At 53.1% G+C, this 15,189-nt stretch overlaps 1 protein-coding gene across 1 annotated transcript in view; it reads left to right on the top strand.

The window, feature by feature from the left end:
* The first annotated feature begins 3,621 nt into the window (after nucleotides 1–3,621).
* CTBP1 (C-terminal binding protein 1) overlaps nucleotides 3,622–15,189 on the top strand; it is a 58,050-nt gene continuing 46,482 nt past the window's right edge. The window contains 1 exon segment of the mRNA XM_060233561.1: nucleotides 3,622–3,731. Within this exon segment, the coding sequence (XP_060089544.1) occupies nucleotides 3,692–3,731 (40 nt within the window). The 5' untranslated portion in view covers nucleotides 3,622–3,691.

Genomic DNA, 15,189 nt, shown 5'->3' with positions numbered 1-15,189 from the left:
GCATGATTAAAATTTCCATCCGTCCGCTTTATGTTTTGGTTATTTTCCCATTTTGTTGTGGGGAAAAAAATATTAGAAAGTTTGTCAAATCTTAAGAGTTCAGCAAAATTCTCACAGGGCAAAATTCTCACAACGGAGTCCAGAAGTAAGTGGGGAGGAGGGGTTTAAGAAAGAAAGAGCACAATACAATTCAGACACCCTGGAGCTCTGCTCCTGTGAGTTCCTGCCCAAAATGAGGTCTGTATGTATGTATGTAGAGCAATTTGTAGCATTAAATAATTCTTATGTATACTGTAGTCATATACATTTTCAAGATTGCATTTGTTTAAATGTAAATGATTTTGTATAAGGGTCAAGAAGCAACTGTGAGAACGGGATATGGAACAACTGATTGGTTTAGAATAGGAAAAGGAGTTCGACAAGGATGTATATTGTCACCCCACTTATTTAATTTATATGCATAGTACATCACGCGGAATGCTGGCATGGATGAAGCACAAGCCAGAATTAAGATTGCCGGGGAAAACATCAACAACCTCAGATATGCAGATGGCACTACTCTAATGGCAGAAAGTGAGGAGGACCTAAAGAACCTCTTGTTGAGGGTGAAAGGGGAGAGCACAAAAGTAGGCTTCAAACTCAACATCAAAAAAACTAAGATCATGGCATCTGGCCCCATCACACCTTGGCAAAGGGGAAGACATGGAAGTAGTGACAGACTTCACATTTCTGGGATCCAAGATCACTGCAGATGGTGACTGTAGCCATGAAATTAAAAGACGTTTGCTCCTTGGGAGGACAGCTATGGAGAACCTGGGCAGTATAATAAAAGGTAGAGACATTACCCTGCCAACAAAAGTCCGTATAGTCAAAGCGATGGTATTCCCAGTAGTAATGTATGGTTGTGAGAGCTGGACCATAAGGAAGGCCGAGCACAGAAGAACAGGGAACAAGCAGAGATTCAAACCTGGGTCTTGCAGGTACTAGTCTGATAACCACTATACCACACTAGTTGGATAGGAAAGCAAGTACTGCCTACATTAATTTCCCCCAAATTTTCCATTTTTTTAAGAAATGAGAGAAACCAACCCCCCCCCCCCCAAATTCAGAATTTCCAGAAATTTTACTTTTTCTCCGGCTCATGGGTTCAGCAAGGCCTCCTTAGAACCAAACTGCCCCTTTGCATTTCAAGCATAAATTGTCACAGAAAGACCACTTGGGCTAAAAAAAATTAGAACTGTGCATCTTATCATAAGGTTTTAATTTAGACAAACCAACAAGGAATCCAGTGGTAATCTTTCCATGGCTCGAGGAGATCCACATTTGCAATTTCCACCAACCCAAACAGCCCCAGGACTAGTGATTTCCCTGAGCACCATCCCACCAAACACGCACACACAACAGAACACTATTAATGTTTACATACATATCAAGCCAGTACAGTGCAGCGGTCGGTGTGTTGGGTTTCGGTTCTGAGATTAGTGGGCTTTAAATTGGGGACACCCAATGAAATCGTTAAGCTTAAGACAGACTCCCAATGAAATCGAAAGCTTAAGACAGACAAAAGGAAGAACTTCAGTATTATTTCACTTAGGAATTCACAGCTAGTGTGGGCTGTCATGGCCACAAGTGTCGCTTTAAAAGAGGAGAGCTTCCCAATCGCAGTGTGAGGAGGCAACATCAGGGGAAGGCCTTGGTCTCTGCTCTCCTGGTTGGCCGCTGCGTGAGACAGGATGCTGGACTAAGTGGACCGGCTCCTCGGATGTCCACATCGAGGGAAGGCCTCAGCCTCTCTGCCCTGCTGTTGGAGCTCCAAAAGAGACGGTTGGTCACTGGGTGAAACAGGAAGGATGCTGGACAAGACAGTTAGTCCGATCCAGCAGGGCTCGTTTGATGTTCTTATAAAGCAGGGGTGGCCAACGGTAGCTCTCCAGATGTTTTTTTTTGCCTACAACTCCCATCAGCCCCAGCCAGCATGGCCAATGGCTGGGGCTGATGGGAGTGGTAGGCAAAAAAAACATCTGGAGAGCTACCATTGGCCACCCCTGTTATAAAGACATACCTAAGTCCCTAACACTTGAAACCGGCGCATGTGAAGGGGGGGGAGGGGGTTTCCTGTGCCCTGCTGGACCCTCATCTAGCTCCTTTGCCTTTCGGCTGAGGTGAACGGCTGCTTTCTGGGCCTTTTTTCGCAGGTCAGGGAGACTGCCCAGAGCAGTGCCAGCTGTCCAGAGAGGAAAGGGAATGAATACCCCCTGCCAGACCCCCCCCCCCCCCCGGGCATAGGCGATGGAGCGGGGCAGGGACCTGGCCGCACACCTGCCTCTGGGCTGGAGCTGCTTGAGCAGGGTGGGGGGAGGGCAGGCTGGGCCGGGGTTAGGGTTGCCAATCCCCAGGTGGGGCAGGGGATCCCCCCCCCCCCGGTTTGGAGACCCTCCCCCTGCTTCAGGGTCGTCAGAAACGGGGGGAGGGGAGGGAAATTCTGCTGGGAACTCTATTATTCCCTAGGGAGATTTATTCCCATAGAAAATCATGGAGAATTGATCCGGGGGTATCTGGGGGGGCCCTGTTTTTTGGGGTAGAGGCACCAAATTTTCAGTATAGCATCCAGTGCCTCCCCCCAAAATACCCTCCAAATTTCAAAAGGATTGGACCAGGGGGGTCCAATTCTATGAGCCCCAAAAGAAGGTGTCCTTATCCTTCACTATTTCCTATGGAAGGAAGGCATTGAAAAGGTGTGCCGTCCCTTTAAATGTGATGGCCAGAACTCCCTTTGGAGTTCAATGATGCTTGTCACAGCCTTGATCTTGGCTCCACCCCCAAAGTCCCCATATAATTCGTGAACTGGACTTGGCAACCCTAGCCCGGGTGGGGGGAAGTGGCTCCAGGGGCAGGCCAAGGAAGAGCCAAGGGAAAGAGCCACCAGCCGCGCAGGGCCGTAGCCATGATTTTAAAAGTTTGGGGGGGGGGGGGGCTTTTTCAAAAGTCAGGGGGCCCCCTTTCCCACCCGCTGCGGGGTTTGCCGCTTTCCAGCTCTCTGGGGTAGGGGCAAAAGCCGGAGGCTCTGAAATTGGCTCAAACTTTGGAATCAAGAAGGGACTGCGTGTTGCATGCAAGAGGGGGGGTTCTCCTTCCACCTCCCTCTCCCCCGCCTGGCACTTTGCAGCCAGCAACTCCTCCCGGGCCCCTTCCACACGGCTCCTCGCTGCCTGCTGCTGCTGCTGCAGTGCCCTGGGCCTTGCTTAGGTCTCCCAGCTCCAGCTTTGCTGACTCAGCCAAGGCAAAAAAGGAAACGAAGGGAAGCGGCCGCACCACGGAAGGCCCTGCCTGGGAGTGAGGGGGCAGTGCCCCCCTGGGGCTGCAGGTCTGCGGCCGGGCCGGCCCTGCGCCGCCATCCACTCCAGCCCGCCCGCGCGGCTTCTGCGAGGAGAGGCGGGCGGCAACCAGGAGCGGCGGGCGGGCGGGCGGAGCTCCGCCTCGTGGGCTGGCGCTGCTGCTGCGCCTGGGCTCGGCCGGCCTCTCCCTGCTGCTGCTGCTGCTGCTGCCGCTGCCAGGCGGGCGGGGGCTGGCGGGTGCGGAGCGTCCGGGGCTGCCTGCCTGCCTGCCCGCCCGGGGGGGAGCGACGGGGCCGCCGGACTGCGCCCGAGACCCCGCCGGAGCTGTGCCCGCCACGCGCGCCGCCGCCTCCTCGATGGGCAGCTCCCACCTGCTCAACAAGGGCCTGCCGCTCGGTGAGTGAGACCCACAGAGCCCCCCCCCGCTTCCGCTGCTGGATACATTGTTGCCGCCGCGTCCGTCGGGGCGCTGCGCAGCCTCCTTCTCCGCCTCGCCCGCGCGCCCTTTGTGTGGCGTGGCTGGGCCGGCGCGCTTTGTGTCTGGGCGAGCAGTGCGGGGCCCCCGGAGGCCTGGCCGGCCCCCCCTTCCCTTTCCCTTCCCTTCCCCTGGAGGAGGGGGCGGCGCGGCTCCGGCGGCCTCTGCTGCGTAACCCGAGGCGGACTGGCGGGCGGGCGCTGCTGCGTGGGAGGAAGGCCGGGCCGGGCCGCGCAGGGAGCTCCCGGGAAGGCCGGGCCTTGGGCGGCTGCGGGCAGGGGGGCAGGAGGCGGGCCGGGTAAGAGGACCTGCGGCCCGCACCGGGGCGGGGGGGGGGCTGCCGGGATGGGGCGGAGGGAGGCGGGGAAGGCCCGGGCGCGCCCTGGAGCGGATGGGCCGCCGCGGGAGCCCGGAGGGGGAGGAGGCAGGAGAGGCGGCGGGGGGCCCCGGGCGGGAGTCCTTCCTTCCTTCCCTCCCTCGCTGCTGCCGGCTCCTCGAGGGGTGGGGGGCGCCGTTGTGGGGGGAAGGGAGAAGAGGGGGCGGAGGCCCTAGGCGCACACCCTTCTGCAGGGGGGAAGGGAAGGAAAGCAGGGCCTGGCGGGGGGGGGGCAGTGCTGGGGCTACTAGTCTGACGGGGGGGCAGCGCTGAAGCTGCTAGCTGGGGGGGGCAGCGCTGGGCCCGGCGGGGGGGGGGCAGAGCTGGGCCCGGCGGGGGGGGGGGGCAGAGCTGGGGCTACTGGCCTGACTGGGGGGGCAGCGCTGGGGCTGCTGGCCTGACGGGGGGGGCAGCGCTGGACTGCTGGCTGGGGGTAGGGCAGAGCTGGGGCTGCTGGCCTGACGGGGGGGGCAGCGCTGGGGCTGCTGGCTAGGTGGGGCAGCGGTGGGCCCGGCGGGTAGGGCAGAGCTGCGGCTACGGGCCTGACGTGGGGGGGGGCAGCGCTGGGGCTGCTGGCCTGGTGGGGGCAGCGCTGGGTCCTGCGCGTGGACGTGGCGGTGGCTGAAGCGCCTCTCCGGAGTCAGCCAGGAGGAGCGGAGCTTTCCCGCTTGGCCGAGCGGCAGGATTGGTGGCGGGGTGTGGCCGCGGGGTCCTGACACAGGGAAGGACATGAGCCGGGACTCCTCCCCTGAGGCCGCAGATGCTGCCGGCCTCGAAGGTGCTCCTTGCTCTGCGGCCGTGTAGCTTTTGCGCTCCGGCAGCGGCTCATGCAGCTGGATTTTTACAAAAATGCCAAGGCAGCAGGGCTTGTGGCCATCGGGCTGACCTGGCAGTGACCACTTAATGCGAAGGAAAAGGTAGCTGCAGAAACATACATTTTGGCAGGGGTGGCCAGCGGTAGCGCTCCAGATGTTTGTTTTTTTTGCCTACAACTCCCATCAGCCCCAGCCATTGGCCATGCTGGCTGGGGGTGATGGGAGTTGTAGGCAAAAAAACCATCTGGAGCGCTGCCGTTGGCCACCCCTGCATTTTGACATTCTTCTTGTATGATTTGTCATTAATTTCTTAATGCATGCAAAATGGCACTTGAGATGCAAATTGGTTTTTGATTAGATGTTTTATGACTGTCCAGTGTGGTCCCAGTCTGGCCTCAAAATTTGTAACATGCAGATCGTATTGTATTTCATTTTAAGATTGTCTGCATTCTGTCACATTCACTTAAATCCATATTAATAAGGCACATGGTTCTTTGGTAGTTTGAGCGTGTGACTCGTCTAGAGAAATATCTGACGGTTTAACTTTGAGCTAAATCACAATGATTTCTGAGGTATTTATATTTGCTTAGGGAGGTAATGATTTAGAAGAGCAAGTTAACTAATGTATTTCCTATCTTTTATTGACTTTTCATTGGCATTTTAAACATAATAAAAAGAAAATACGGTATATATGTTCATCCCTTTCCCCCCAGTCACAATTCCCATCAGTTGTACCTGCCAGTGGAGTCATAGATCAGTCAGTCTTGAATATCTGTGGATTGGAGGATGCTGCTGCGTCTTCGATAAGGAATGGTAGAACATAAGAAGAGCCCTGTTGGACCATCCGTCTCACACTGATTCCTCTGGAGGGCCAATAACAGGGCAGGGAGGCTGAGGCCTTCCCCTGAGAAGGACATAATCAGAGCCCTGCTGGACCAGACCAGTGAGGGTTCATTTAGTCCAGCATCCAGTCTCACACAGTGGCCACCCAGTTCCTCTGGAGGGCCAACAACAGAGCAGAGAGGCTGAGGCCTTCCCCTGAGAAGAACATTAGAAGAGTCCTGTTGGGTCAGACCACTGAGGGTCCATCAAGTCCAGCCTCCTGTCTCACACAATGGCCACCCAGTTCCTCTGGAAGGCCAACAACAGGGCAGAGAGGCTGAGGCCTTCCCCTGAGAAGAACCTCAGAAGAGCCCTGCTGGATCAGACCAGTGAGGGTCCATCTAGTCCATCCTCCTGTCTCACACAATGGCCACCCAGTTCCTCTGGAGGGCCAGCAACAGGGCAGAGAGGCTGAGGCCTTCCCCTGAGAAGAACATCAGAAGAGCCCTGCTGGATCAGACCAGTGAGGGTCCATCTAGTCCATCCTCCTGTCTCACACAGTGGCCAGCCAGTTCCTTTGGAGGGACAACAACAGGGCAGAGAGTCTGAGGCCTTCCCCTGAGAAGAACCTCAGAAGAGCCCTGCTGGGTCAGACCAGTGAGGGCCCATCTAGTCCAGCCTCCTGTCTCACACAGTGGCCACCCAGTTCCTCTGGAGGGCCAGCAACAGGGCAGAGAGGCTGAGGCCTTCCCCTGAGAAGAACCTCAGAAGAGCCCTGCTGGGTCAGACCAGTGAGGGTCCATCTAGTCCATCCTCCTGTCTCACACAGTGGCCAGCCAGTTCCTTTGGAGGGACAACAACAGGGCAGAGAGTCTGAGGCCTTCCCCTGAGAAGAACCTCAGAAGAGCCCTGCTGGGTCAGACCAGTGAGGGTCCATCTAGTCCAGCCTCCTGTCTCACACAGTGGCCACCCAGTTCCTCTGGAGGGCCAGCAACAGGGCAGAGAGGCCGAGGCCTTCCCCTGAGAAGAACATCAGAAGATCCCTGCTGGGTCAGACCAGTGAGGGTCCATCTAGTCCAGCCTCCTGTCTCACACAGTGGCCACCCAGTTCCTCTGGAGGGCCAGCAACAGGGCAGAGAGGCTGAGGCCTTCCCCTAGAGCAGTGATGGCTAACCTTTTCAGCTTGGTGTGTCGAAAATCGGGAGAAAGTGTAGTCTTCCTCGGGTCGCGTGTCACTTCAACCACACTCACCAAATGAGGGGGCCGCAGGAGAACCAGGCACAAAGGATCCAGTGCGCGGTCTGCGGCCTAGGTCAGACTAGGGTTGCCAAGTCCAATTCAAGAAATATCTGGGGGCTTTGGGGGCGGAGCCAGGAGACTTTGGGGGTGGAGCCAGGAACAAGGATGTGACAAGCATAATTGAACTCCAAGGGAGTTTTGGCCATCACATTTAAAGGGACAGCACACCTTTTAAAATGCCTTCCTTCCATAGGAAATAATGAAGGATAGGGGCACCATCTTTTGGGGCTCATAGAATTGGACCCCCTGGTCCAATCGTTTTGAAACTTGGGGGGGTATTTTGGGGAGAGGGGGATCCCCTGCCCCCACCTGGGGATTGGTAACCCTGCGGGAAAAGGTGTATCTTTTTTTCTTCCCGCCTTTTCTCCTCCAGCGCTTGCCAAGGGGGGCGACCCAATGCTCCCCTCCCCTTGCTCTTTTGCAACCCACACACAGCCCCCATCGCCCACCCCCTTCCTCCTCTTCCAAGCTGAAAAGGGCAGCTTGTCCTTTAAATCTGAAACCCCGCCTCCGGCAGGCGGCCATGAGAAAGAGCTAGAGAGCAAAGTGAGAAAGATCATGTTGGTTGCAAAAAAAAAAAACTAGGACCGGGTGGAGGAGGAGGAGGGGGCAGCCCCACAACAGGCCCAAGAGCGACGCCCCCTCGGGCATTGCACCCCACACACACTGCTGCAATGCCATCTCTGCCTCCCCCCCCCCCCAGCCGCTCCGTGCAAACAAACGGAAAAAAACACGCCTGCCTTGCTCCTGCATTTGCAAAGCCCCGGCATTGCAAAGGCGCGACCCGCCAAGGAGGGCACTTCTTCCCCCCCCCCGCCTCTTTTTTTGCAATGCTCTTTTTTTCTTTCTTGCTGTACCCACCTATTTCCTCAGGCCCTGGGGAGGGCAGGAAAAGGGGGTTGCAAAGCTCGGCCCTGTTGCGAGGAGGAGGAGGCGCGTTTAGCTGCCCCTGCTTTGGGTGGGGGACGGGTTGCGCCAGGAGGCTGTCTCCTCCCACCCCCAGGTCAAGGCGAGGCGCTGGCAGCGTCGGCCAACCTTCCCTCCCACCCCCGGCCTGGAGCTGGGGAAAGAGGCGGTGGTGGCGGCCCGCTGCGCTGCTGCCACCTCTTCTCGCCTTCACCTTAGCAGCTGCTGCTCCTCCGAGACGGGCTCAGCAGCCTCCGAAGGACTCGCGGCTCGCCACGCTCCTTGGTTTCCGGTGTGTCAGCCAAATTGCCTCGCGTGTCACCAGTGACACGCGTGTCATAGGTTCGCCATCATGGCCCTAGAGCATCAGAAGAGCCCTGCTGGGTCAGACCAGGGAGGGTCCATCTAGTCCAGCCTCCTATCTCACACAGGGGCCAACCAGTTCCTCTGGAGGGCCAACAACAGGGCAAAGAGGCTGAGGCCTTCCCCTGAGAAGAACATCAGAAGAGCCCTGCTGGGTCAGACCAGTGAGGGTCTATCTCAGGGGTCCTCAAACTACGGCCCGTGGGCCAGATGCGGCCCGCTGAGGACGTTTATGCGGCCCGCTGGGTTATGGCAAAATCAGACTGGAAGTGACATTCGATCTAAACTCGCGTTAGCAATGCACACTTCCGGCACTGGGCTGAGGCGGCAGAGACAGAGTGTGAGGCGATACCGAGGTGAGGGGAGTTCCCACGCTGGGGTGTGTGGTGTGGGGAAGGGAGAGAGATGCAGAAGACGGAGAACTGACCGCCCGTGGCCTTGTACAGTAACGGCAGTCCGGCCCTCCAACAGTCTGAGGGACAGTGAACTGGCCCCCTATTTTAAAAGTTTGAGGACCCCTGGTCTATCTAGTCCAGCCTCCTGTCTCACACAGTGGCCAGCCAGTTCCTCTGGAGGGCCAACAACAGGGCATAGAGACCGAAGCCTTCCCCTGATGTTCCCCCCTGGCTCTGGGATTGAGAAGATTAGCGCCTCTGAATGTGGAGGTTCCCCTCAGTCACCAGGGCTGGTAGCCTTTGATAGACCTTTCCTCCATGAATCAGCCTAATCCCCTTCTAGGAATGGAATGGAAACCATGAACGGGTGGGGAAGAGTTGACTAAAAACCACCAATGAAATATATGTTAGGGGGGTTTTTTTTACACAAAGAATAAACATTCCAAGAATTGACCTTTTCACCATATTTTCAAAAGCAAATTTTCTTTTAGGAACAGAATGATTTCAGCCAATGATAGACCTCTGAAGCCACATGAGATAGGGGGATTTCTAACTTTAGTGATGATGTGTTCGGCCACCACGAAGCTTCTGTACGGCTGAGATGCTGTGTTTGCTCAGTTCGCAGGAAAACAACTAGCAGTCTCAGGAATTTAAAAATGCAGCTCAGAATTAGGTGGGTGTATGTGACTGTCTCTAGCCTCAAATAAATGAGGGTTCAGAAGATTGGCATATGCCACAGCACTGACCAGACGGTAACCACCTTCTCCTGCCTATTGTTGAATGGGCTAGAGGTCAGGGTCCATAAACCAACCCTACTTATCACTGGGCGAGAGCATTTTCGGATCCCAGATATTTTTAAAACTTCCATACAGACCTAGTAAAAGCAGGCCCAAGAAAATGGGATGGAGTAGGAATGGAGCAAGTCTCTGGTCAAATAAATCAAATAACTTTTCGTTGCTAGTGTTGCTGTATATATGCTTTAATCTCAGTTGTATGAGTCTACTGTAACTTGGAAGATGAAATAAGAAGTGCCTGGGTGGTTCCCACACTGAGCCCTGGGCTTGAAACCGCCTCAAAGCCAGTTTGGTGTAGTGGTTAAGTGTGTGGACTCTTATCTGGAAGAACCGGGTTTGATTCCCCACTCCTCCACCTCCACCTGCTGGAATGGCCTTGGGTCAGCCATAGCTGTGCCAATGGTTATCCTTGAAAGGGCAGCTGCTGTGAGAGCCCTCTCCAGCCCCACCTACCTCACAGGGTGTCTGTTGTGGGGGGGGGGGAGGTAAAGGAAATTGTGAGCCGCTCTGAGACTCTTCGGAGTGGAGAGCGGGATATAAATCCAATATCTTCATCTACCTCACAGGGTGTCTGTTGTGGGGGAGGAAGGGAAAGGAGATTGTGAGCCGCTCTGAGACTCTTCGGAGTGGAGGGTGGGATATAAATCCAGTATCTTCCTCTACCTCACAGGGTGTCTGTTGTGGGGGAGGAAGGGAAAGGAGATTGTGAGCCGCTCTGAGACTCTTTGGAGTGGAGGGCGGGCTATAAATCCAATCTCTTCATCTACCTCACAGGGTGTCTGTTGTGGGGGAGGAAGGTAAAGGAGATTGTGAGCCGCTCTGAGACTCTTCAGAGTGGAGGGCAGGATATAAATCCAATATCATCTTCTTCTTCTTCAAACATTTCTCACTGAGAAGATGGTAGAACAGTTCCCTCACCTTTGCCAGGGATACAGTCAACCCTAGAGGATGAATTGGCCTCGGGCCCAGTCTCAGGTTCTGGAGAGCTACAAGAGAGGCTCCAAACTGAGAACATTCGCCAGAAGGCAACCCAGAATCTCTTGAATGTGCTGCCATACTGGGGGTTAGTCAGCTGGAGGTTCCCTTCACATCATTTGAGTAGAACATCCACAGAATGTAGGGTTCTTCCCAGATTCTTAGCCTACACAAATAACCAAGAAGGCTGACAAAAGGCCTGAGTGAGATGGGAGATGTGTTTGTTGGTAGCAGTAAAAAAGAGCAAGAGGCCGGGAGCACCTTAAAAACTAAATAACAAAAAAAGTGGCAGGGTAGGAGCTTTAATGCGTCACTGCTCACGTCTAGTAGAATAAATACTAATTGGTTACATATGATAAATTAGCAAAGCTTTAATACATTACAAATAGAAAATACATTGCAAATAGTGAAAACATTCAAACCAAACATGTTTCAGCAGCAAGGCCTTCCTCAATAGTGCAGGTGGTTAAAATGCACACCAAATAGTAAAAGGTCATATTTTTCTTCCTGAAGAAAATCTATATCCACCATAGAGCTGCAGTTCATAAGAACATAAGAGAAGCCATGTTGGATCAGGCCAATGGCCCATCCAGTCCAACACTCTGTGTCACATAAGAACATAAGAGAAGCCATGTTGGATCAGGCCAGTGGCCCATCCAGTCAAACACTCTGTGTCACATAAGAGAAGCCATGTTGGATCAGGCCAATGGCCCATCCAGTCCAACACTCTGTGTCACATAAGAACATAAGAGAAGCCATGTTGGATCAGGCCAGTGGCCCATCCAGCCCAACACTCTGCGTCACATAAGAACATAAGAGAAGCCATGTTGGGTCAGGCCAATGGCCCATCCAGTCCAACACTCTGTGTCACATAAGAACATAAGAGAAGCCATGTTGGATCAGGCCAGTGGCCCATCCAGTCAAACACTCTGTGTCACATAAGAACATAAGAGAAGCCATGTTGGATCAGGCCAGTGGCCCATCCAGTCCAACACTCTGTGTCACATAAGAACATAAGAGAAGCCATATTGGATCAGGCCAATGGCCCATCCAGTCCAACACTCTGACTCACATAAGAACATAAGAGAAGCCATGTTGGACCAGGCCAGTGGCCCATCCAGTCAAACACTCTGTGTCACATAAGAACATAAGAGAAGCCATGTTGGATCAGGCCAGTGGCCCATCCAGTCCAACACTCTGTGTCACATAAGAACATAAGAGAAGCCATATTGGATCAGGCCAATGGCCCATCCAGCCCAACACTCTGCGTCACATAAGAACATAAGAGAAGCCATGTTGGGTCAGGCCAATGGCCCATCCAGTCCAACACTCTGTGTCACATAAGAACATAAGAGAAGCCATGTTGGATCAGGCCAGTGGCCCATCCAGTCCAACACTCTGTGTCACATAAGAACATAAGAAAAGCCATGTTGGATCAGGCCAGTGGCCCATCCAGTCCAACACTCTGCGTCACATAAGAACATAAGAGAAGCCATGTTGGGTCAGGCCAATGGCCCATCCAGTCCAACACTCTGTGTCACATAAGAACATAAGAGAAGCCATGTTGGATCAGGCCAGTGGCCCATCCAGTCAAACACTCTGTGTCACATAAGAACATAAGAGAAGCCATGTTGGATCAGGCCAGTGGCCCATCCAGTCCAACACTCTGTGTCACATAAGAACATAAGAGAAGCCATGTTGGATCAGGCCAATGGCCCATCCAGCCCAACACTCTGCGTCACATAAGAACATAAGAGAAGCCATGTTGGATCAGGCCAATGGCCCCTCCAGTGCAACACTCTGTGTCACATAAGAACATAAGAGAAGCAATGTTGGATCAGGCCAATGGTCCATCCAGTCCAACACTCTGTGTCACATAAGAACAGAAGAGAAGCCATGTTGGATCAGGCCAATGGCCCATCCAGTCCAACACACTGTGTCACACAGTGGCCAAAAAAAGCAGGTGTCATCAAGAGGTCCATCTGTGGGGCCAGAACACTAGAAGCCCTCCCACTGCCCCCCCCCAAGCACCAAGAATACAGAGCATCATTGCCCCACGTTGACCTTGCTTACACAGGTATTTGGGCCATAATGTATTCCAGTAATGAAGGGGGAGGGGGTTATCTAGTTAATGAACTAACCCTATTTCTTACATTTTAAGGGAAGAAATATAAGTTGAGAAGTTTAACTTTATGGTCGAACAAAGTTTGAGCCCACTGGTTTCTCAGCCTACACAAAACAAATTAGTTTCAGGTCATGTCAGATCGCCATGAAATTGCTTCTATGTATAGCAGAAGTACTTTTAAAATGTGAGTCAGTCTGTTAACAAACCCATCAGAGTTTGCATATTTCCAACGAAAAAGTAAGGCACCAAAGGATCAAGCCAGCTTCCTAGGGCAGTGCATTTTTCGAAAATCTGACCGTTACCTTGGATTTTCTGCAAGAAACATATCAGAGGCTGCAGCTGAAGGACTGTGTGGAGCTTCTTGCTTCCTGGGCCAGAACGGGGCTGTGGTGTCCCTCTCAGCCTCTGAGTTTGCAGTGTTTCAAGGCCGTAACATCCTGCAGCGGCTGGCAGCCAAGAGAGCGCTGCAGTCAGATCCTGAAACCTCCTGTCCCCGCCAATATTTATTTAATGGCAATGAAGGGAGGCATTACACACAGGATTTGCAGCAGAGCTGAGAACACAGGAGGAGCAGAGAAGACCAAGCCACCAATTGCAGCGATCAGCAGTGTCACAGTGGGGTCTACAGCAGAAACAAGCTCCCTGAAGCAATGCCGCCCAGAGCTAGGAGGCAGCTCCTGTCGGAACAGGCCAATAAAAGTGTGTCTCCGCAATAGCAAAACAGAATTTTGTTGCAGTTGTGACTCAAGTAGTGCTTCATAGCATTCTGAAATGGGATTATAGAAGTGGAAACGAGAAGAATTGCAGGCTGGAGTGTGCGAAAGGTAGTGAAGAGGGTGTGTGTGATGGGGGGGGGGAGTAGGGGCCTTATAAGATGCCTTAAAGTGGTAGGTGGCTGCTTGGCAGTTCTTGCAAACAGCTTGCTGTAACTAACGGTGGGCCTAGGTAGGGTGAATGCTGCAGTTCCAGGAGCCCGCTTGGAGGTGAACTGCACAGTAGGATTCCCCCTCGTGATTCTCTGTTCTCTCACTCCAGGAAATAGCTTCACAGTTTTTTATAGTGGGGGGAGCTTAATAGTTGAAAATGGTTCTACAGTGTCTGGAAACCTGGTATGCAGAGCATATTTTGTTACGGCCCAGTGCTGAAAGGCCCTCACTGGATACTGTGTGCAATTCTAATACTGTGTGCAATTCTGGTTACCGCACCTCAAAAAGGATATTCTAGCATTGGAGAAAGTGCAGAAAAGGGCCACTAGAAAGATTAAAGGTTTGGAACACTTTCCCTATGAAGAAAGGTTAAAACACTTGGGGCTCTTTAGCTTGGAGAAATGTCGACTGTCGACTGCGGGGTGACATGATAGAGGTTTACAAGATGATGCATGGGATGGAGAAAGTAGAGAAAGAAGTCCTTTTCTCCCTTTCTCACAATACAAGAACTCGTGGGCATTCAATGAAATTGCTGAGCAGTAGGGTTAAAACGGATAAAAGGAAGTACTTCTTCACCCAAAGGGTGATTAACATGTGGAATTCACTGCCACAGGAGGTGGCGGCGGCTACAAGCATAGCCAGCTTCAAGGGGGTTGGATAAAAATATGGAGCAGAGGTCCATCAATGGCTATTAGTCACAGTATATATTTGTGTGTGTGTGTAGACACACACACACATATTGGCCACTGTGTGACACAGAGTGTTGGACTGGATGGGTCATTGGCCTGATCCAACATGGCTTCTCTTATGTTCTTATGGCTACCCAACTGTTTCTGGGGACTGTTAAAGTGGAGGTTCTTTTCTTAAGGCTTTAGATGGCTCTAGGGTAGGCTGAAGTGTTGCTTCCTTCCATTCTTTCCAGTTCCCACCCACCAGTTAAGATCCTCTTCCCAAGCCTTGCTCTCCGTGCTCTTCAGAGGTGTGGCAGGTGGTGATAAGAGGCAGGTCATTTTAAGTGGTGGCTCCTTTTGAAATGTCCTTCTTTTGAAATAAGGCTCACCTGGTGCCTGTCACGGTCTGTTGTGGGGAGGGGAAGAGAAAGGAGATTGTAAGCCACTGTGAGTGAAGGGTGGGGTATAGAAGAAGAAAAAGAAGACATTGGATTTATATCCCGCCCTCCACTCCGAAGAGTCTCAGAGCAGCTCACAATCTCCTTTCCCTTCCTCCCCCACAACAGACACCCTGTGAGGTGGGTGGGGCTGGAGAGGGCTCTCACAGCAGCTGCCCTTTCAAGGACAGCCTCTGCCAGAGCTCTGGCTGACCCAAGGCCATGCCAGCAGGTGCAAGTGGAGGAGTGGGGAATCAAACCCGGTTCTCCCAGATAAGAGTCCACACACTTAACCACTACACCATGGCTCTCTATCCAATCCAGTCTCCTCTTCCTCCTCTCCAAACCATTTCTTTTTACCCAGGTTTTTAACTAAGCTCTTTAAAAACTATGCTCCTGGTTTCAGGTCTCTTTCTTGGATATGTTTATGCTCTTTTATGCCCTTGGCTGGTTTTCAACGGCCCATTTTTATTTT

Source organism: Heteronotia binoei, chromosome 3 (genome assembly GCF_032191835.1).
Source record: "Heteronotia binoei isolate CCM8104 ecotype False Entrance Well chromosome 3, APGP_CSIRO_Hbin_v1, whole genome shotgun sequence".
NCBI lineage: Eukaryota > Metazoa > Chordata > Lepidosauria > Squamata > Gekkonidae > Heteronotia > Heteronotia binoei.
Note: the sequence above shows the minus strand (reverse complement) of the source record. Positions and strands in the feature narration are given on the sequence as shown.